At 43.5% G+C, this 24,388-nt stretch overlaps 1 protein-coding gene across 1 annotated transcript in view; it reads right to left on the reverse strand.

Annotated features, from left to right (window-relative positions):
- Positions 1-1,798: 1,798 nt before the first annotated feature.
- The window catches only part of KIF26B (kinesin family member 26B), a 302,324-nt gene continuing 279,734 nt past the window's right edge, over positions 1,799-24,388 (reverse strand). Inside the window, exons 11-15 of the mRNA XM_086460935.1 lie at positions 23,033-23,195; positions 18,425-21,857; positions 5,038-5,240; positions 3,514-3,664; positions 1,799-1,947 (exon numbers count right to left, since the gene is read on the reverse strand). Coding sequence (XP_086317061.1) covers positions 1,799-1,947; positions 3,514-3,664; positions 5,038-5,240; positions 18,425-21,857; positions 23,033-23,195 — 4,099 coding nt within the window. The remainder of the gene's footprint in view (positions 1,948-3,513; positions 3,665-5,037; positions 5,241-18,424; positions 21,858-23,032; positions 23,196-24,388) is intronic.

Below are 24,388 nucleotides of genomic sequence, written 5' to 3' on the forward strand. Positions count from 1 at the left end.
TGCAGGGGCTCTGTGGAGCTGTACTGAATTCATGGGGCTCTGCAGAGAAGAGATGGCCTCAACAGAACCAATAAGTAACAAGCACTACCGAAATCATTCCAAAGAGACACAAAGCTAGATCAATGCCATTGTTTGGGGTTTTTTTGCAGAGGTTTTTTTTTTTTGCCTTGAGAGACAAGGAGAGAGAGATCAGACCTATGTCTTTAATACCTACTTGGAATATGAGTTTCATGATAGGAAAATGCTGTTTAACAGACTAGAAAGAGACTTTCGTATAGGAGGTTTTTTCCCTCCAAATAATCCTATAGAATATAAGAAGGATTGTTTACAAAATCCAGACAAGGCTAGTAGAATGAATAAGATTTGTTATTACAAGTTGTAGAGTATTAAAAGAAAATAAAACTATATAAGTGTTATTTCCTCTTTTTTTTGTAAACACAAAGGATGTTCCTTCTCACGTACTGTTTTGTAGTTAAAGAGGCTACAAATAGATCATTTGAATGTGCATGGAGGTGCAGACCTCGGTCCTTTTCATGTCAATGTGACTTTTGCCATGGCTTTGATACTGGAGGGTTGATAAGGAAAATGCCATAGCCACCATGCCTGAAGTGCTATATTCACTCATGCATGACTCCATTTATTTCCAGACATACTGAGCTGAGCAGAGCCAGCACTTCTCAGGTGCGTCTGAGACTATGGACAGACTGAGCTAGGGACCAAAAGCTGCCAAAACATGTTTTGCAGTGGTACATGTCAAAAAGAGGCAAAGCTAAATTTTATCAGTCATAGTCTCGAGAAAGAAGGAGAATAAATCACTCATTTTTTGACTGATAAGCATAGGAGCTCTCAGCCTAAAGAGTAATTTTCCAGCAAGTTGTTACCACTAGAAAAAGGGGCTAGGATAAAAGTGCCTCCTCATCCATAACTCTAGCCAGTACAAAGCTAAAAATAGATTACAAAGAATGCAAATTATGAGGGTTGGATCAAATGGAAAAGATATTTACTTTACAATAATGTCACCTCTCCTCTGTCATACATGGCAGAACCTACAAGCTGGGAAAATTGTGTCCTCCAGCATATAAGATAGTACAGAAGAACATATAAGCAAACCTTACTCACTGCTAGAAATATTTTTTGTGTCATCTGGGAAAGCTGAATTTCTCTTTGAGTGGCCTTATTCTGGTAACAAGAAAAGACAGTTAACATTTATTCATATGTTGTACTGATTAGGAAATATCTCTACAAACACAAGTTACTTAGAAACAGCAAGTCTGAAATAGGAGAAAACACCAAGAGAAAAACAAGCTGTAAATACATTTCAAAAGTGTGTTTGTTTTTTTCCTTTTTCTTTTCTTGACTAGCACCATCTGTACACAATAAAGTATGAACATAAACGTTTGGATAATAAAGATTTGCAAGGCACTTAAACAGTTTTTATGGATAGGTTTTCTTTTAATGAACCTCTCAATGGAAGTCCTACAACCATCTTTCCTCCTCCCTCAGCTAACGCAGGGAAAGAAGTGTCTTCTGCCAGAAGTTCTTATTTACAGACATGTCCTTAAAGGTTCCTCAAAGTGCTCTTTTAGGCTAAGAGAATCAATAACCTTATATCTCCATTTTTTCATGCTTGTCCTGGTTTTTTAATACTACTGTTCTGTATAAGATAGCAAATCTCTCATACACACGGTTGAGACTTGACTCCAACCTTCATCCTCATTCTGTTGTCTTTGGGATGCTATTCAGAAGGGAAAAGTAGGATGGCAGAGATGTGCATTGAAATTCTCTTGAGGTTCATACTTTATCGGCGTCTAGAGGTGATGTCAAAACAGGTGATCATCATGAGATGGGCCTTGCAGAAGTTGACACGGTTTTCCAAACGCTCAGTCACACATTCAAGGGCCTCCAGGTATTCCAGAGAATCCAGCTCAAATACCTGCTCCAGATCAACTGTGGGAAAGAAAATAACACACATAGGCAAAGCAGGCAAAACCCAGTGCTGGATAATGGGAGAGGCAGTGCTAATTCAAGTCTTCAAACCCTTCAGTACTGTATACAACCTTATCTCTGGCTTGCCATTGTCATTAAAAGTTGCCTTTTCTGTTTAATGGCTATTAAAATGGCACAGTGGCTTGCTGATAGTGAAAAATACTGTTAAGATTGCATTGGATGCTTTCTTGAGTGATATGCTCTGCCATTCTCTCCAGAACTGTGGATGCATTTTGCTGCACTCCAACACCCTTAAGCAAATGTTGGATACTAAACATGTACCGACTCTCTCACATTCTGCCAACCAGAAAGAGATTTAAAAAGGTGCTCTGCTCTGGGAGGATAAGTCCTTCGCTGAATTCAGAAGTCAGAGTTAGAAACCAACCTCCAACCTCCTTGCTCCTCTCCCCTATTCCTTATTATTCTCACTAGGCCACTCAAGAGTGGGACTGGAAGGTGTACACATCAATCACTCAAACATTGGTCCCCGTATGCTGTCAGAGACCAGCTGGCAGTGGCTTCTGTGGAAGCTGAGTGGGAGATATGTTGTCTGCACCAGCACTTTCCATCTTATCTGGTCCCTGAGATCTGTGCTGTCCTTGAGGCTTTCTGCATTTATCACACCGGAATCAGAAGCAAAAGCACCACACAGTAAGCGGTCGGCAAAGTATGGCAAATTCCCTGCTCCCTTTAAATCTGTCCTTTTTACCTCTCTTCCTTAATAGCATTCCTGAAACGTATACTGTGGTTGTTTTGCAGGATGTACCGATCCAGTGTTAATTTATGACAGCTGCCAAAGGAAGAGTTAGGACGCTTTAAGAAAACACACTGGCCTCCTTTTGCCACCTGCAATTATCCTAAATAAATTGAAAATCTTTTTTTTCTAGAACTTTTTGGTATGAACTCGTCTGCTTGCTAATACTAAAAATTGTTGTACAATTGTTGTACTGCAGTACTCTCTATCATTTTTCCTTTGAGGTGCTGAGGTCCTTCTTCATTGGAATGTGAATGCCCTTTAAGCTCTCTGAACTTTACACATCTATAGTTATAGAAATGGGCCAAATTCATTTTTCATGTAAGCCCACTGGTGCCAAGGGACAAGTTTGCTCCACAGTGTTATTTTGTGCTAGAAGAACAGATTTATCATATTGCTCGTATGTCTGAGTGATCTGAGGCCAAAAAAAAAAAAAAAATCTCATTTTCAGGAGCTGTGGACTGAAACGCGTGAACGTTAATCTACCAATGGCAATATTCACCACTACAATGCTCTACCATTTCAACATTCAGCTCTCAGGCAAAAAGGATTGTTCAGTTCTACTGTCAACATTTAATAAGAATTATAGGGACTAGTTCTAGAAATACAGTCAATCTAAAACTTGCCCTTAGGTCGTTTGTCGGTTCATTTTAGTTTACAAACACAGTAGCTCACATCTCATTCTTAGCAAACATTTCTGCTCCCCTACATCCCCCCACATTAAATAAACCAAAGGACACCTATGAGTCCAGGCAATAAAATGACATCCTTACATTCACTGAGCCATTTATTAGGATCCAGCATCAGGTACTGTTTTGTCACCTCCAGTTCTCTCATTAACCACTCGTACTTGGCCTTGACCTCAGCAATTCTTTGCTGGCGATGCTCCAGAATTTTCAGCTTGGCATTGAAACATATAACCTCCTGCCAATCAGAAAAAAGGAGCAGGGAAGGAATAAGTGAAGAGGAGAAGAAATACCCAGATCGATCCATTCAGTCAAATGATCTTCCAATCAATAATACTGACAATGAGCCATTTAGCCTGGAAGCTTATAAATCACTGCATGAAATCATCCATCATCTGTTTTATTTTTATTGCTCTTGTTTGGTTTTGATGTTTTCCATTGGTGAGCTTTGGAGACTTTGCAATGATAGCTAATAATAAACCCTAATAATTAATAACAGGCAGCATCTCGAAATCAGATTAACTGTAGCAAAACATTTCTGGTTTTTGTCACCAGAAGTTTGGCCAAGAAAAAGTAAGCTCTTGGGAGAAGGAAATCCATAGTTTGTTGTATTAAAATCCTAAATATGTCTTTCTGCTTGGTGCATAAGAAATGCAGTAGTCATGTTATAAAATAAGAGAACTGGTAGCAATATTAAATTGAAAACATCCTTAAACAAAGGGAAAATGTTATGAAAACCTCCAGCAATTCACAAGTATTAATAAAGAAGGTACATTTTCTGTAAAGTTATGGGGCACAGTAACAGCACAGGGTGCACTGCTGTCTGGAGACACCCAGTCTGGCCTTGCATGACTTCTGAGGGGTGGCAGCCATCAAGACGTAAGTGAGACCACGGTGAGGGCTGTGCTACCCTCACTAGCGTGGGAGCACTTCCAATACCAGAACTATCCTCCTCCAAGCCTGCATGAAGGTCTCAACACTATTCTGCTTTGTGCTCAGTAGACAAATCTGCTGTGTGGGTGAAGTGGAAACCCCACCCCAATGAGTGATGTTTTTCTCCATACAAAATCATATCAGAGAATATCACAAACACCCTAACCGAGTGGCAGAGGCTAGGAAGAAAAGTGCATTAAAATAATAATAAAGTCTATATCCACAGTTACTATAAAATTGGTGCTATTCCACTAACTTCAGGTACTCTTCCCAATTGTACCTCTCAAGAACTGACCTTTACAATTCCCTGATTGTTTTGTAAATTTGGAGGCCTGAGGTTGGCAGGAACAACTTTGTTAGAAAGAAGACTTTAGAAAACAATAACACCACAGCATCTGAAGCACTGTGGCTGCCTTGAAAGACAGATGTGACTAGACGCTGGTGCACAGGAAACACCTAAACTATCAGCAAGGTGCAAAAATGCAAGGTACCAATATCTGTTAGCTGCTATGGAAGAAGGCATAACTTGAGTCATAACTGCTCTTAAATGCGATAATAAGTTTTGATGCCTGTTTGAATTAACCATATATGACACTACACATTTCTGACTGCCTAATCTAAATTCCCCCTCTTACACTGTCCAGGAGGAAGAAGACAGGTTACACAGATTGTACTCACCTTGCTGTCCCCACCTCGTCGCCGCTGGAGCCTCTCCACATCGTCTATCTCGTACACTTTGATCTCAAAGGGCTCCCCCAGCCCCCTCTGCCCACTTCTCAGGGGCCCATCCACCCAGCGGACCCCAGGGCTGTTGGCAGGCTTCCTTGCTGGGGAAGCGGTATCAAGTGATAAAGCTGGAATAAGCCTCCGTCTCTGTGAACCTGCAAATGCAGAAAGTGCTGTTTCATGTTGGCACAGTTATTGCCTCTCCTTTTTGTTCCATCTGCAGAGATGTCTGCAAACTACATATATTCAGCCTTCTTACACACAGAAGAAAATAGACTGAAAACCCAAGGAGGCCATGGAAGCTGGGGTGAGCTGTAGCTGTGATGTGCTGTACCCACTCACCATGAGTCAGATCCTCACATGTTCTTTGGTGCCTGACTCCAGGACTTGATCCTCAGAAGGCATATGTACCCAAAAGTTTCCAGAACTTGTGCCTGCTTCCCTTTGCTCGGGTCTCGGTGTGTACTGGTATGCCAATGAAGGACTGGAACAGCAGGTTGGAACTGGTCTAGGTTTGCTTTCCTGTCTCTTTACTGCTAGTGTCTGTAAGCACTTGTCCACTAAGGACAAACATTAGTCAGTTTGCATAGGTAATCTCCAGGGGACGTGTGGTTTTGGTTTTTTTTAATTACAGCAGAAAAATCCGTTTGATACCCAAGTTCTTTTACTATGCTGGAGCTGAGTGCTAGTATACCACCACCCAGTCCTTTGCATAACACCACCGTAGGCTGGCTAGAGGAGCAAAAACACTAGAGAGGACAAAACGCCCAAGCTTGGTGGTTGCCGCCAGAGTTGGATTAATGGATTAACCTTGTCCCTATTCAGTAGGACAGTCTTCTAAAACATTTCCCATTTATGCACTTACTGCAGCACTGGTGATGGGCAAGAAAGCAGGGGTGATGGGCTGGCAGCAGGGTTAGTCACTGTGTCTGCTTGAATACCAGTGCTCATGCACACCCACCCTGCTTCATAATACCAGCGCAGTGGATGGGAGCACTGCAATAGCTGAAAAAGCACTATGATTGATAAAGGTTGTGCTATACAGAGTGCATTTGCCATGTGAGTTGCCAAGTCAGGGCCTAAGGTAAAGCAAGGGAGAAAAAGTATGTCACTGGCCTGATGGCAGCAGTAAGGAAGTTGAGCAGTAGAGAAGTTTCGTAGCTGACAACCCCTGCAGAGTCTCCTCTAGGAGACAGCAGGAATAGAGAGGATGGGAGAAACCAAAAACAAAAGCTGGAACCAGCAAGTTTGAACGAAACTTTCAACTGACTCTCTTGGCGGCAAGAACAAAACTGATGCCAGCAGGGAAGGGATGCAGAATGATCATGCAGATTTTATTTTAAAAACAAGACAAAATCATTTAGAGGAATCTCCAGCACACATTTTTTGAAACCTGACTGTAAATAGCTTCAACATGTCTACCAACTTGGTGCCCCAAGGAAAGCCAAAAAAAACCCCCAACCCCACCCCCCAAAAATACCTATTGATTGCCTAGTTATTGGATTTGCAAATAACCAAGTATTCTCTAGTTTCATTCATGGGAGTCTGTTTCTCTGCTGACTTTGCAAACTATCACATCTTATCCCACTGATTTTTGAGTGCAGCAGTCTGTGCTAGAAACCATCAGTTAGTAACCAGTAGTTAACCTGTAAATGCTAGCTCTGAAATGGCTAAGAAAGGCCTATCTTGCTACCTATCTGAAAAGCTTAGTCTATAGACATTTTGTTTGAATGCATCTGAGATAACTCTATGCCATAAAAGGAGAGCACAGCCGAGATGGATAGACAGGGAGCTCTACAAGGCTCCTTTATGCCAAACGGCCTGAGGTCTGGACTGCCAGTCCTGTGACACCTACCATTGTTGTATTTACTACTGAAACTGTATCCCAGAAAAAAAGCCCATGCCAGAACAAATGAAGTCTTACAAATAGCAGCCAGAAGGAATTATTTTAGACCTGTGGTACCAGTCACTGGAAGTCAATGTCAGCATTCACTTACCTTGAATGCATTTCAGTTAATCTCTAGATTAAACTGCCTGATCAAGAGAAGAATTAGATCTTGATAAAAGGAAAAGCAAGACCTGAATCATTATGACAGCTAAAAAGTGACAATAACGAGAGAGGGATAGTTTGGGAAGAACCTAACAAACTGCAATGCTAAGGGTGACTCTTGTTAGCGATGCTAGAGAAAGGCCAAATGGTGAGAGCAGCTGTGTACTTGAAACCCAGAAGGTGAGACAGGGTGGTGGACTATTTACATGCAGGGAGAGATCCTGCAATGGGCTCAGCCCCTCCTGGGAAATGAGCCCTCCACTTGCTTAGATGTGAAGGGCACTGAGTACATCCCTAGTGTCACTCAAGACTGAGAGGATTTAGGTATTAAACGCTCTTAAAAGTATTTTTCAGAATTTTGGCCATGGTGTCTCACAGAAGCAGCCTTTCTCTTTCCTATCTTCTCTGCTCATAGACTTTCAGAGCCAGTAACACTTAGAAGCATCAGATCTGACCTCTTGTGGAATGCAGCCAAGTGCTGCTAATTCTTTTTACTGTGTGGCCCACATTGATGGCCACATCTCCTTTCATGCCACACCTACAGACTAGGTCTAGCATTTTAAGGAAGCAGCTGAGCAGACTGGAAATTCCGTCTGTCCAGCTCTCCCATACATGGCTGAACAATGACTAAGATAGTACCTTTTTTGATGTTTAATTTTCTTCCTTTTTTCTTCTCTCTTTCTTTTTTCCTCACCGTGGCTCTTAACACCACCTTCCTGTGTAATGGGCCACTTTTAAACCACCCCCACTGGAGGAACTGCCTCTCTGATCAGAGCCAAAGCCCAGGTCTGACACATTCTGGGAATGCAGGGGGATGGCTCCAATTCACCTTGCCACGAGAATAGCATCAGGCTCTTACTTGAAGCGAAGCAAAACAGGTATCAGTGGGGTATGAATTACAATGAAGATGGTAAATGTTTCTGAATTTAGTTCCCATTCATATCCATTTGGCACAGCGAGAAACAGAGGCCTGTGATCTAGAAGGAGGGCTCTAACCTGAGGCTCTGGCTAATAGCACTTATCCCTTGGAGAAGAGGCAGCGGAGACTACAGCAGCGGTAGGAGACATGCTAACATGAGCTCGTTATGTTTTCTAGCCAGGTCTCACTCCTGGATAGCCCGTGGGTTATCATAACAAAGGGAGGCTGCCGGCTTTTGGCGCACTGGGGCAATGTGGCAGGGCAAAGCCGCCTGAGGCGGGCATCCCCGCCACCCGCCCAGGGGCTCCTTCGGGATGCAGGGGCTGCCCATGCAGGTCACCCAGTGGGCACGTCTGCATACGAGGCAGAGAAGAAAGAGGGATGTCTTTTTATCTGAGCCTTGAATGTTGACTCAGGATGATTAATCTGAGGTTTAGAGTGCTTTGGGGAGAAATGAAATGACAGATCTCCTGCATCTTTGCAGCCAGGAAAAAGTAAATTTAGCTTGTTCTAAACATGTACTGTTTAATAGGCTGTTTACTAGCCCAGGTACAGAAAATATCGGTGACTTTTGACAGGAGACTCCTGCCACCAACCTCTCTGTTTAGCCTCTCTTTTTCCTGATTTCACCTTAATTGGGATCAGCAGAGCTTCAGGGAGAGTGTCACAAAGCAGCTGACAGCTTGCTCATCTGTATCAACACACAGACACAACCATTAAATTGTTAAAATTAATACAGTTTTCCATTTACATAGAAAATACCCATTTGAAGTCCCAAATTTATTGGGAGCAGTTGATGGGGTTAGGATCCCATAAATTTTGACTGTATAATAAATAAAATGTTCTGTAGGAATTACAGCGCACCACTCCTCTACTTCCCCACAAATGTCTCATGACGACAGCGGGCAGCAGGGGAGCTCAGCAGGAGCAGCTCTCAGCAGGTCCCTCCTGCCTCTGCCCCACCAGCTGCAACTGGGGGAGCATGCACCCTGCCCAGCACCTCAGCAAACCAGCTGACATTCCCACCATGTAAATAGGATTCATTTCTCCGTTAAAAAAAGGTTTATACCAAAAATCGATCTGAAAGAAATCCTATAAGCTGAACCCAGGACAGAGTAACAACACTTTTATTTATGACCATACAACATGCAAAACAACATGTCATTTGCTGTCTTAGAGAATGTTTTTCACTTAGTTTGAACTTACCCACACTCAGAATAACCCTTTTTGAGTCTGGCTTCAGTATGAATAATCAGACTATGACATAGTTCTGAAAACACATGGAATTTTTTTGCTTTCAATCTTGTGGAAGATTTGCTTTTACAACAGATCCATTGCTTTACCTTGAGTTACAGGTTAAGGTTTGGCCAGGTTAAAATTAAGATAAAGGGAGTAACACAGCAGTGAAGGTGTGCAGTGTGAAAGCAGATCTGACTGAAGAGTGGCATACTTCAGCAAAGATAAGCCCAGAGAAGCCTTAAGGTATTAGAAACATAGATCAAACCAACTAGGTATGTAAGGGTAACTTTAAGGATAAGAGAAGACTCACTGACCTCAGCAAAATTGCCCAGCTACATAAGGATGTGTGCTTATAAAAGTATGTGTTGACCAGGGCAGAAACTCTGAGTAGCTGTATATTTTGGAGTGTTCCCCTTAGATTCCTTTCCAAGCACACATTCCAGACCGAGCACCTTTTCTGTGAAAAAGGTCAAGGCAAAAAGTGCAAATGCAAAATCTTCCTGAAAAGAAGCCTGATGCATATCTCCTCAAAGTAGAATTCATCTGAATGGGATGCAAAACAACTGCTCTCCTAGAAATTTCAAGGTGTTTCAAACAGAAAATGAAAGTGTAACTTGATATATCCTAATTTCGGAAGTTTATAGTGTGTGCCCAAAGCAGGATGTAAAGCCAAAGCTACTCCCTACTGCACTTAAATGAGAGGTAAAATTGCCTATCTGTACAGAACCTGTTGTTCAGCATTTTGTTTTTTTCTCACTAGACAGTCCATCCAAACTCAAGGCGATTACAAAAACCAATCCTGGCTAAGTAGAGCAGTACCCTAAGCTCCCACCATTCCTTCTGCAGCTTTGTTTCCAACAAATATTGTGCTTCCAATAGCAATAGCATCAACCTCCAATGTGGCATCAAAGTGTTTGCTTACTAGCAAAGATTATCTGTCCTGTTCCCCCTGCTGCTTCTCACTGTCTGGCAATGTGGCTCCTGCATTGTTTGAGTTGAAAATGTAATGCTGGCTTCTTCTGTCCTTCTCATTTCCTAATGGGATCTGCCCTCATGGGCAATTGTCCGTGACTGAACCAACTCTTCCTTACTCCTTTGACCTCCTTTCTCCTAGTTTATTTTATAGTGCACTTTCCCCAGTGTAGAGCATATAGCTATTCACTCCTCGGATTTTCAAAGTTTGCACAGTTTCCCTCCCCATTACTGAAAACATTGCCAACGCTTTCAAGTGGAAGGTCCCTCTGATGGTGTGGAGACTTCACCAGAGGTATTTAGGGTGCCCATCTTGAGGTCAGTACTACAAACACCAAAGAATTTGGGCATTTATTGCCAGAACGTCTAAACAGCTTTCACTCATCCTGGTAACTCAGATTACATAGGAAGGACCATGTTGCATCTGAACACCTGGAACAGGAAACACTGACAGGATTCATCATTCAGAAGAAAATCTTCTATGTCTGCCTCACTGTAAAATAATTCAGGCGGTATTCTGTGTTGACTTAGAGGCAATCCTGTTGTGAATCAATAAGAAGGACACTTGAGGCTAGAAATCACTGCTTTCTGTATATAGGAATAAAGCAACCCTTGTTTATAATGTTCTATCTATATCTAGATACGTTCCATCCTATACTAGGTATGTTGCTTCTGTACAGGTATAATGAACATGCCAAGGTAGAGCCTATTCTTAATTTTTTTCTACCCACACAGTTAATTTCTTAACTCTGCTTCCTGAATTACTGTCTCATTTTAAAAGGAGCTTTTCAGGGCAGTTTAGAGCTGGTGAATGAGCAATGCTGAAACCAGATCAGGAAGCAGACCTCCTGCAGTGTGGCAGGTTGACTGAGACCCGCCCCAGGGAAGATGCACATCAGAGGGGGCGGAGGGCGAGTTTTCAACACCCACGATCCCTAGTAAAAAACAACCAGAGTCTCTTCTAAATATTTATCTCACTTTGGGCTGGATTTTGATTTTACAGGTGTTTGTCATCATTGTGGCATTATTTAAGGTTATTGTTACTACAGTACTGCACTAAATAGCTGCACCAGTCACTTGGGCAAGCAAAGGCAGAGGCTGGAGGTGGAAGAGGCTCTGCAGCCAGAGCATTAGCTCCCAACAGGACAGTGGTGGGGGCATTCCAGTGAGCTAATTCTGTGATGGCATCGGGAGCAGGTTTTATTTACACCCAGCCTAATGGTGTGCGACTCAGTCATGCATGTTACATGGAGCCTTCACCGTGCACAATAGCCTGCTGCCATTTCCTCTATTAAATCATTCCTATGTTCATGTGGCTGAAAGCTCAGTGCTGGCATGCAGTAGTCAAGCGTGTAAAAAATGATTACTCTGATCCCTTTCAACACAGATTTGCTGCATGAAATGGCCTGGCTTTGACCTGGGAAAATCAATGCTGTTGTTTTAATGAACAAAAAAAAAAAAAAAAAAAAAAAAGGATCTGAAGCCTGTACTTCCCTTCCCGCTGCTCCCCCCAGGGCTGTCCAGCCAGCAGTCACATGCATAAAGTGGTCACCTCCATGCAAATAGCTTTTTCCTGTATAATTCTAAACATCCTTTGTCATGGTAAAGGTATAATGCAGGATATCAATTAGCTACCATCACTTGTAAGCAAGTTAAAGTAGAAACGCTGCAGATGCCCTACAGCTTTGTGATACAAAGGGCAATTTTCAGCTCCCCACACTGTGCCTTAGGCAGTCTAAACATGAACCAAATTCCTTTTCACTTGGATTCCACAAGAAAGACTCAGACTCCTTTTGTTGGTGTTTTGTTTCATCATTATCATTTTGGCCACGTTTCAAAATGTGATGCTTTGCAATATTGGTTGGAGATGGACTTACACGATTTACAGCCCACAGATTCAGCCTCTGGCGTGCTGCTGCTTTCACAGGGAGGGCTAAGTGCTTCCAGAGAGTGAATATGTTCAAATATAGAGTTTTCAGGGCTTTCCAGGAACTTCAAAATCTCCATCTTTAAAACCATCCCACCAGTGAAACCCAGAGCACACAAGCAAGAGAGAAAAACGGACTGTAATTGTAGATAATTATTGTCATGTCTTAACAGTCTGTCTTTTTATTAAAGTTTTTAAAATCATGTAGCACAATTTGCTCTGCTTTAGTGGTGGAACTTATCACTGAGAAAGAGCCGCAAGGAGACATGAAACTTCACTGTAAAAGCCATAAAACGCTGCAGCAGGAATCTTTAATTATCTATAGTCAGACAGGTTCCTCGTGCAAAGAAGATTAAAGCATGTGCACAAACACAAACACACATACATGCATGCTAATCCTCCCTGGACTGACAAGAGCAGGGTCCTGCAAATGCTGAGATACACAACTCTAACTCAGGGCACAGGTTTAAACTTCAGGAATTCAGCATTTGGAAACATTAATTTTCCCCCAGTCTTACTTCTACTTGGCCTTACTTTCAATAGCATCCCTTAGATTTTTGTTTTCTGATGCTCAGTGATACTCAACATTCAGGAAGACTGAACTGGCACACACTAACCCAACTTGAAAGCACTTTACAGGTAAGGACTTTCTCCCCTAAGCCTCACCTCTTCGACTGTTCCCTTCTTTCCCGCATCTTTCTCTCATGCCTGAGTCCTGGGTCTTTGCCCTTGTGAGCAGGTCCGTGCATAACAGCCAACAAGCTGGTCCCCAGGTGTGTTATGAGTGCTGCACGCTTGCTGCTCCCCCAAGCCTGCTTAGGCCATAGAGTGCTGCCTTGAGTGTTTCACCCTGCTGGCGCTGGCCCTGGCCCCAGCATCAGTAAAGATCCAGGCTCAGACTCAGCTCCAAACAAAACTCGACTAGAGAAATCAAAGGAGACACACTCCTTGGCAGAGTTCCGTCCCATCTCAGCATAGCACTGCAAGCAGTGGTAGACTGCAGCTCTTGGGTCAAACTCAAGGACACATGGGATGGGGGCTTTCCTGGACACCCAACCCTGTTCCCAAAGGGAACAAGAAAGAAAACAGCCTCAGGAAAATATCTGTGGTCTCCATGAAAAGCCTCATCTATGATGAAATATCTCAGAGCCCCTCCTATTCTGCTGTCCCCAGGGAAATTCTCCTTACAGGCAGCTCTGAATCACTGTAAGGGACAGGAACCAGTAAATAACATCTATAGGAGAGGGCAGTAAAAGGCAGAAACACTTGCGCACATTACGTGAGGATGCAAACAGGGCCTGGCTTTACTGGGTAAAACTCATTAGAGCCTGAGGTCTTGCTTTGCTGTTAGCTCATAGTTGGCAGGATATGAAGCTGGCACCAAAGCTGTGTCTCTGAAATCATCCAGTCACATTTTGCATTGATAATTACTTTAAAGTAATGCCCACATATATCCTAACTAAACTAGGGAAAAGATGCTAAAAACCAAAGCAGAGGAGCAAAAAGCAGGTAGGTAACACTTCTCCTCTAAGGACCCTGCTGTTACTTTTTTCACAATGCCATTATCTAGTTTTATGAGCTGGTAACAAGAGAACACAGAAATTACATGAGTTGCCCAAGGTGATACAGCGAACCAGCAGCACATCAGAAAATACAACATAGGTCTTGCAAGTCCTAATCTGCCATGCCACCTGCCTCCCTCTAATACCTGTTGTCTTCCCAGGATACAAAGAAGTAAAACAGATTTCAGCTGGAATGCCTTTTCTCATCACATACAGGAGTACGTATTATAAAAGCACACTTATCATTGCCTTTCCATGGGGCAGCACTGAGCCATTGCACTTGAAATTTCTGAGGAATTAAAAAATAATTTATAATTGGTGCTAGTGATGCTTATACAAACTATGCCCCAACACTTCAGTTCCCTGCTCAAGACAGCACTGCGTACCCAAGAGAGAGGAGACTAGAGCCAGCACCAGAAATATGGCTGAGATGCCAATTGTTTTCCACAGGGGAAAGGCTAATAGAGTGAGCAAAGAAATCAGAGAAAACACAGTTGCACAGATGCTTGTGGGCCAAGAAGGAGGAAGGGCCTGCCACAAAAAGAAAATATCAAATTAAATTCTTCTCTCCACTGCTCAGCAAGGGCAGGGGAGGATGTGCAGCAAAGACAGCTGGGGTTGAGGTTAGGAGCCAAGGGTGCCTGTAATTTAACCCTGGATCTGGATCTCACATAGTTGTAGGCATTGGGCAAGTCAGTAAAGTTCTCTGGCTTAATTTCTCCATCTGTAAAATAGTCTGGAATAATACTTACACCATAAGGTGGATTAAACAGCAGCTGTACAAAGCTTTGAAATCTACCGCTGTAGATCAGGGCTAAACAACTCTGTTTCTGCCATAAGCAGTCACTTTGGGGCAATATATGCTGACATGGTGTTATAGGACCAATGTTAAATGATAGAAAGATGAGAATGTTTATTAAATGGATAGCTTAGCTTCAGGGGAAAGGCTTATGTGCTTCATGATGTAAACACATGATTTTTCAATAGGTACCAGAATGCAAGATGCAAATATCTTTTTTAACTTTCTTTTAATTTTGTACACACAGTACTGGACTGTCTGTGAAGTGTACAGGTACCCAGGTAGAGCCCAAAATTTAACCTAAGGCTAACACTGAAGAATATGAACTAGCTCTATCTTTCAAAAGCTGTCAATGCAGGTCTGATGCTTCATGTATGACATCCAGGGCAGAAGCACCTACACACACAAATAATGCACTTAAGAACATTGAAAGACACGATCTTAATCTCAAGAAAAAAATGATGCCTCTCCAATGTGTCAGAACTGTAAAAGTAATTGTGAGATCTGACAGGGCTGCTGGTGATTCTCTTAAAGACTCTTTATAGCTCCTCTTACAGGGGCTTTGGGCTGATTCATGTTGATCGTGTCTGACAGCTAGCATTTCTGTTAATAATAATCATAAATAAAGTGGACAAGGTTGCCTGACCTGAAATGAGCATATCTATAGTGCCATATCCATTACAGCACAGTGGATCTGTGACCACAAATCAGGAAAGGTCCAATGCTCTTGACACTATGTATTAAAATAATATCTGTCTCTTAAGAGCTCAGAACCTTTGTCTGCTATCTTTTCCATTAAAAAGTGTTCCTTAAGAGAGAATATTCACACTAGAACAGACCTAGAGAGAGGAGGTATTACAGAGGATGAAAGATTGCAAACTCTTGCTTTTTTTTTTTTATTATGCAATAAAAATATATTTGTGAACAGCTCTATTCTCCCTTATACATCAGATCCTCCTTTGTGTTCTTCTGCATTGAAGTCATAATCCTGGTTTTATGCCATTATAAATCTGCTGACATGTGAAATATTATACTATTATCAAACACATCAAAACAGAATTATGATTTCACTACTGCAGGACCAAATGCAAACCGGAGCTGGGTTATAAGAAAGTGAAGCCTTATTAAAGCAGTGGTTTGCTACTAGAGATATGGAAGGTAGTAAGGATATTTTTTTTTGATTTGCATAAACCCCCTAGTTGTACTTAGACACAAATACAAGCCATTCAAAACAATACAGGAATTACTTGCTGATATAGGGAATCACTCTCAAAAGTAAAGTATCAGAGATTATACGCTCAGAATCTCTCTACATCAGGTGACAGGCTGAATTAGAGAAGCTTTGTAAATTACTCTGAAGGAGGTCAACATGCCAGGCTATGCCAAGCCCACTGGGGCAGGCAGCTTCCAGGGACACAGGCCCTCCACTGAAAACCTTCCACTCCAGAGATTCAGGTCTAACAACAGGTAGATATCTGCAACGCTGCTGACCAAGGAGAGAGGAACTAACCCGCACAAGAAATTAGAATAAAGAGATTAATCTGTTGGCCAGCCAAGAAGGCTGTATTTGGTGGAAAAGGCATGTCAGATGTTACACAGCAGTAGAAAAGCAGCAAAGCTTAGCCTCCTCACGTTCTCCACTAAGGAACAATTCCTGCTCACCCCCTTGCTCACTGCCTTTGCATACCTGTGCAGCACAACAAACCAGTGTCACTGATCTGCCAGGTAGGCTCAAGGGTGGCTAAACCATGGAAAAGCCTCTTCTCTCCAATAGTGTCTTCCAGACTGCTACAAGAGCAACCTGAAACCTGAGTCTCAAACAATCCTCTCTTCAAAACTTGCTTTTCATGGCCACTGACACAATGTTCAGTCCTACACAGGCATCATCAAAAGCCAAAGTTGTGAGCCAAAATATAACCCTGGTATAAAGCACAACACAGAGATCTGAAGCTCTTCTGTAATCACAACACAAACCCAATGTTTTTCTAACTCATATATCCAGCCTTGTCCAGCCTCGAATGTGTTACAAAAGCAGAGAGAATTGAAACGATACAACTAGTTTTATGAGCATCAGAGTAAATAAATCCTGGTTTTCTACTGATTTCACTTTGGGATGAACTCTGGAGCCTAAGGAATCCACAGGCGCCACCTGAAGCTTTTCTCAGAGTATTTTGTTAAAGTATCTCCCCTGGGGAGGGCAAGATGTTTTCTAGTGTCTAATAAGGATAGATCTACATTGCCATTTTCTCTCTGTTCCCTCATCTGCACAGCTGCCTGTTTTCACAGAACTTGATAAATTTTTGCATCTAAATGTCCTGGGGAAAAAGTCCATATTATATGGGCAGCTTCTTCGCAAGACGCAATCCAGTTGTCAGTATACACCTACAAATGCCATCTCTGCGGACATATTTGTTTCCCACAACATACAAAAAAATGTTTTTTTTTCTTGCAAGTTACTATTAAAAAGTTTATATTTGAAAGGAGCTATTAGAAGAACATCTCAAAAAGAGGAAATTCAATTTATTAGCATGTAAACTGAAGGGATAGGAAAGAGATTTTCTCATAGCACGCAAAGTTGACTTCAGAAATACTATTTCATTACTTGGTTTGTGCTTGCATTATGTAGAGTGATCACTTTCAGACACACCCTCTGAACAGGTACAATTGGCCATGCATTTATGGATATAGTTTTAATAGGGGTATCTATTGCATTCATATCTGTGCTGCACATGTTCTTCCTGCTACCACAGTCAAGAGCAAAAAGAAAGAAAGAGTTATGCATTACTCAGTTCATTCACTGCAAATGAATCCCAGAGGTGAGTATCATGGCAAGTGGAACGGCTGGTGAATTAGGAACTCTATGAGAATAACACTTTTTGGACAGCCAGCGCTACTGTAGGGTAAGTAGCCACTGACATTTCACATACCTGTGCACACCAGTTCCAATGCCAATGTGCATTTCTTTCAAAAGTAGGTGAGGCAGGACTCGCACTTCAGGTTGGGAAAACAGCATCCAGGAAAAAAGTGAGGTGACCAACTGGTGGATGCTCCTCATCCCTGCCCTATGATTTTCTGAAACTCATTTTGGTTTGCAACTGCACAGACCCTTGCTATGACATAGGAGGCTCTTACCATCTAATTAAAAATTCCTGATGTAGTGTGAAAGTTACTGGGAATTATATCTGAACAAGGATGAAGTCTTTCAGATCCTTTCTATGATCACTGAAATGGTTTCAGTTTTGCAAGTGCTTCAGTGCAGTAGTTCCTATGTATTTTTATTAATATAATTTATTATTTGTTATCAATAAATTACTGGGAAAAGGAGAATTCATTACTCAAAAGTTAACAAACAGGAGTCTCAGAGGCAGGACAACATCTTTCAAGGGGCACGGGCACAACTTTGTACCATCTCTGGGTGGGAAGAAGGAACTCAGCAGGGGTTTCCCTTACTGGGCATCTTGCACCTTTAGGCATCCAGAGTACACAAGGAGCAAAAGTGTGCTCACTCACAGATACTGCTACAGTTATATTTTACCACCTCACAAAGGCATCTTTCTGGAATCAAATCAGAAGAATATTTGTATAAATAAATAATTCAACACGGCTCCCATTGGCAACACTAACCAGTTTTAGGGACAGAAGTTCCTCTGTTTGAGGGGGAGACTCCACTGCAAAGGCAATGCAATCACACAGGATTTGTGCATGTTGCAAAATGAAGAAACTTGGAGCCTAGTACACTTACCCTGGCCTCACTTCTCTGCTAAGAGATATAGCTGGCACTGAATTAGCTCACCTCTAGGGATAGCCTCCCCACCACTTACTAGTTATCTGCTTTGGTCTGCGTCCCTTTTTCACACCACCACAAGCTTACCTGCATTTGATCGTTTCTTTGGATTTTTGAGACTTCGGCACCTGCTGCTTGCAGAGCTGCTGTTCTCGCTCATGGAGTCTTGTGCTGAAGAGGCGCTCCCCGTTGCCTCACTGTCCCTCATCATGCTCTCATAGCCACTGCTCCCCCCGCTGTGGTAGAAGAGGGCTGTTTTCCCCATGGCAGGGGGCAGCTCCCCACTCAGGACACTGCTGTTGTCGCTCCCGTGACCACTGCTGCAGCGGTGAGGTTTCCGAGGAGGGGTGATCTTGCTGTAAGGTGAGGGCAGCATGTGAACAGCTGGCTTCTCATCTCCAGGAAGGCCTCCGCGCTCATCTGCCTCTGAGCTTCCCCGCAGCTGTAAGCCTCTGGCACCAGCACTCCCTTGGAGCAGCTCCGAAATCCGCCCATTGACGGCCCGAAGGGGCAATTTGGAAGCAAGGCTGGAGCCCCGGTTTCTGCTGAGGGACTGCGTTGACCAGGACATGTTCTTTCCACTTGGAGGCAAACTGGAGCTCTGCCCTACAGACTGAGGCAGGGACTTGGTTGAGAAGCTGAGGGTTTTGGTGGCGGAGGCAGACAGGCTGCGAGCCTTGGGACTTGCCAGCAGGAGCTTGCTGACTGCAGAGATCTTTGACTGGCTGGCTTTCGGGGATGCACCTGCTGACTGGGAGAGGCCTGAGTTGGTGGGTGAGGACATGACACTGCGGCTGAGGCCCCTTCCAGCCCTAGGCATGGTGGTGTCTTTGCCAGGGCTCATTTTGGAGCTCACAGAGGACAGGCTTTCTGCTCTTTCCAGTGATAAACACTCGTAGTGGCTTCCTGTGGACCTCCCAAGGGAGTTGGTCCTGCTGGCAAGCTGCTCCAATTTGGCACTGAAGAGCTTGCTGCTGCTGTTGTTGCCACTGCTGTCAATGCCAGGGCCCTTCTGTTTGGCATTCAGCTCCTCAGAGAAGCTGGTCAGGAAGGACCCAGGCTGGCTGGAGGGACTGCTCGTGGTGCTGCTGGCTGCACTGTGCTGGGGGCTGGCTCTGTTCTTCTGATCCAAACTTGACTTTCTCACCGGTGGCAGAGGAGGGGTCCCTTTGGGACGAGTGAGGACACAGTGTTTGGGAGAGGCCATTTTCTTGTCAAGGCTAGCCTTAGAAAACTGGAGGAGGGCAGGAGAGCCAACACCACTGTTGTCAGTGGCAGAAGGAAGGAGGTGACTGTCAGGCTCCTCCAGCTTGCTTGCCTTCGGAAGCCCTCGAGGGAGGCTGCCATTCTTCAAGCCATCACTGGAATGAACAGGGCTTTGGGTTGCAGAGCCGGATGCTGCCACCTCACACCCATCCACAATCCTCTTTAGACTGTCAGATCCTGGGGAGATAGAGGCATCCCCACTGCTGCTGCTAAACCTGTCCACTGAGGACTGCTTTGCGCAGTGCTCAGGCTTGGCTGAAACTGCAGCTGTGTCAGGCCTTGGCCCATCACTGCTCCCAGAGCTGTCTTTTGTTACATCTTCTTCTCTTTTCAGCCAAGGGTCTTCAAATTTTATATCCTTCTTAGCACTGGGTTCTTTCTCATCACAGGGATGAGCAACCTTTGGGTCTGCATTTACTGCCGGTACAGTGTCATCAGTGTCTTGTGCTTTGAAGGGATTAACAGCAATACATGGATACACAGTAATATTTGTCTTCATTGGGATGTAGCCTTCACAGCTGCCGAGGCTTGCAGTGTTTTTGATTGTGACAGTAGTTTTCCCTAGAGCTGATATTTTACAGCCTTTAATGGGTGGCACTTTGCCGAAAGCTTCCTCCCCTATTTCTGACAGTCTAAGCATGTTGTCAGCCACTGGCTTCTCTTTGTCACTTAAACAAATCATGCTGGCACTTTGTATGGTGCTCGCAAACTCGGAGACAGGGGGTTCTGCCATTGCTTCCCCATGCCCATAGCATGTCTGGGCTATGAAGCTGTGGCATGACTGTTCACCATCACTCCCTGTGCTCATTTCACTCAACCATGAGCTGATGGATGAACGCCTGCTGCCATCGTCTTGGGATTTATCATCCAGGCCCAGCTTTGGAAGTGGAAGGAACTGTGTGATGCTGACTTCTGACACGGGAGCTGAACTGGAGTAACATTCGAGATCTTCAGATATGCTGCTGATAATACTGACTGGCCTAGACCCAGAGGCCAAAGCCTGCACAGAACAGTCACTGTTAAAACTGATTATACTGGTTGGGCGCCCATTGTCAAGGACGCCACTAATGGTTAGCTCTTCTACAAGGGTGAACACCAGCTCATCCTCTCCATTCAACTCTAACGGCTGCTGCACAGTCACCATGGTGGTGCTCAGAATCTCCTTCTTGGATTCTGTAGAAATGCTTTGTTGCTGATCCTCATCAAGGACAGTCTCTTCAAAATCCCCATTGCTGGAGGACACTGACTTCTTAATGATCTGAGGGCTCATGCCTACAGGTGGGGTCCGGATTTCTGGCTGCAATAAAGATTCACTAGACGTCATCCCAGTATCCTTACTCAGGGGAGCTGGTGGGGGCGTGGAGCTGGGCAGGATTCCTTTCTGTGTATAGACCTTGCACCTCTGGGAAGGAGAAGTTGGTGGCTTGTACTCAGATGTCTTTGAGAGGCTTGCAATGCCAAGCCTGGGCGAACCCATTGGCCGAGGTTTGCCTTCCACAAATCCACAAGTGTTGAGGCCTTCTCTGCTGCTCTGCAAGCTGATGCTGTGTGCTAACTGAGAAGAGCTAAGATCTTTGCTAGAGCTGCCTGTTACACTCCTGGGAGAAGAAGGAGTTGAAACATTAGTAAGAGCTCCAGAAGGAACAGGGGAGTGATTTCTCTTAGTTTTGCTGGATGTTGCATTTATATTTTCCTTGGCTTCTCTATCAGGATGCTGACATTCTGGCATCATATCTTCCTTATCTGACTCTGGTAAGTGGCTAAGCTCTGCCAGCTGGCTTGAGACAGAGCACTTAGACATCTGGTCTGAGCTAAATTGAGCAGGCATCTCTTCAAAGGGAAATTTGTCGGTCTCTTCACTGCCATCTATGCAATCCAGCCTCTCCTGGAGCTCTGCAAAGGTGTTGCACTTCAGGCAGTCTCTTTCAGATGTGCTGGGCCCTGATTCACTAACTTCCTCCAATCTGGCCTCGTTTTTAGTCTTTTGCAGTGCAGGAACTATGGGAACAAAGTCAGGGGGACCTTCATTATCTGTCAGTTCCTTATCAGAAAGGGCAGTACCATTGGGGCCGACGTAAATCACCGTGTCACACGACTGCTCACTGCTGGATGAATAATCAGGATCACTTGATAAATGCAAAATAGGGAAATCTGGGTCGACAGTGTTTCTAGAATGGAAAGGCCTCAGCTGGGTTGGCCTCCGCATCCTGCCCTCCTCACAAGAGCTCTCTCCTCCAGAAGAACTCGATGTGTACTGCAATATGAAAGACAGAGAGACCACGACATTTCAGCATTGCAAGTGGGTCCTCGCACAAAGCACATACACAAAAAGGTCCTGGTCACATATAAACTGGGAAATCCCTAAACTAAGGCACCAAGCTCTGAAGCTTCTTATCCACAGTCCTACAGCAAACACACGACATCCTACAGCAAACACAACAGTGTTCAATGGTGAACTCAATGCCCCAACTCTGTGTCCTGCTTGAAATCATGAGACTTTAGAAAAAAAGTACTGAACAAATGGATTAGGATGCTTCTCTTAATTGAGCCTGGCTAAAGAAATCAGATATTTGGCAAAGGCTTTGCTGATTTGGTGTGTGTGTCTGTGAAGAAGAACAAGAAAACTCATTACACAAATACGGCACAGAAAATAAACACAATGCCTGTTTGGTCATACTACCAGTATGTGGAATTGTATAATGTGCACTCAGAGGTCTCTGGAGACACACTGCTGTGATTGTGTGTGGACTGAATCCCTTCACTTGTCTTCTCTCTTCAATCAATTGACAAAAAAAGTTTTTGTTAATCCATAGGCTGTCAATTTAAATGAAATGCATAAAATTCATTCGTTGTGCCCAATTCACACTGTAAGCTGTACAGAAGGAACAAGGACTCTAAAACATGAAAGTGGGTACAACCCATTCTCACTCTACTTCTTGGAAAATCTATCACCTGTATTTAGAAGCAGTGGGAATAAAAGGGATATCACCACTTTGCATTTATTTTGCTCTTGCTCTCTCTGAGAAGCATAGAGAATCTAATTCTTCATTAATCCAAATTTCCTTTAACTCTCCAGCAGCTTCATTCCTTATTATTTCATTAGCACTATGAGCATAACTGAAAAGATATGCTTTCTGACAGCTATATCATTAAATGAGGCCAGCTTACAAACCTGCTATAGTAGATATGCCTGAACTCACTCCTCTGTATCTGAAGCTGAATATTTACCACCCCCCCACCCCCCCCACCCCCTCCCAGTCCCTGCTATGTTCTCTAAGCCACTTGCCTAGGACAGGGTACATACAACCTACGCACTTTGGAATTTATTGCTGATTTTGTTACATGCTGCTCTACACTATTAAGAATCCTTCAGGGTCCTTCTCCCTCCCTCCTCCACCATTACAAGAAGGGAGTTATACATTGTCTTACCTTAGTTTTCTTTTTCTTCATCCTGAGGACCCTTGATGCAATCTGGATGGTGGACAGTGTCTCAGCATAGTTCCCCGCAGCGGCTGAAATGTGAGCTATCATTGTGGTGCGGCAGTTCATATTCCCCAAGGACTCCCGAAGCAACATGGTGAGCTTGCTGTCTCTGCAAAATAAAATGAATTAAGGCTACATTAGTGAGCAAGGTTTCACTTTGACCATCATGATGTGACTTGAGTCTCAGCAAGATTTTTTTCTTTCTTTTTAATGGAATCCTAGTTTCCTTCCTCAGGTTTGCACTATGTTGTGTCCGCAGCTGAGCACACTGAAAGACTCTGGACTATAATTTAAACTTCTTTCCGCTTTCCATTTCCCTCTTTGTGTCTTCTTCTGGCCTCAGTCCTTCTGCTCTGTTACCACTGCCAATACAGAGATGGAGACCAGTGTTGAAGACTAACTGTTAAGCAGCTGCTGCAGCAAACTCCAAACTGCTGCCCTTTGCCAATGCACAGTGTGCAAACAAACTCTGGCCCAGCTCTGGAGGACAAGACTGTAGTGGATTAGATTAGAGGATCCACATTTTTTCTTGCCTTCTAGGGCACTGGGTAACTCAATAATAATAATAGTTAAATTGCTGAAATTAATTTTGGATGATGCTGGTGAAATACAAAACAATCAAGCCTTAAGACTTCTCACAATTGTTCTTTCATATTAGATCTTTTCTTCCACTGAGGCGGAAATCAGATTTTCTATTCTGCCATTTGCTCTGTTGTTCAGCATAGGATAGCTTTCGAAATGCTGATGCCTTATTGTGGGGACGGCTGTGACTGGACTAAGAACATGATTTTTAATAGCATAATGATGCATATATAACACTTCTGTGGTGGTCATCTAATCCTGTAGTCAGAAATGCACAATATAATTATTAAAGAGAACTTTAGCTACAAGGTGTACAGGTCAACTGGATGGTTAGTGGGGAAATGGCATCGTCTTGAAGAGAGCTTCTCCTACACTAAAGGTTGTGGATGGTAGTTACATATGGCTGAAAGCAAAGACAGCAACAACCTGATATTTACCTATAGCTAACAGAATTGCTTTCACTGTTGTAATGATAGCAATGATGTCAGTGGCTGAGGACCAGATTTTTGGGGCTCACTGTTCAATATCTGCTAATGACCTATGGTGCATGTGTGCCCTTGGTCATCCACTTAACTTTTTCAGCTCATGGGAATTCTGCATAAAGCTGCAACTGCTGGGAACTGAAGATAAGCCTGCTGAATGGGACTGACAGACAAACACAACAATCCTTGAACTTCTCTTTTTGATTGAGTAAACAACAGCATTTGGGATGCATATTTT

The sequence above is a fragment of the Leptosomus discolor genome, chromosome 2, assembly GCF_034619465.1.
Source record: "Leptosomus discolor isolate bLepDis1 chromosome 2, bLepDis1.hap2, whole genome shotgun sequence".
Lineage (NCBI taxonomy): Eukaryota > Metazoa > Chordata > Aves > Leptosomiformes > Leptosomidae > Leptosomus > Leptosomus discolor.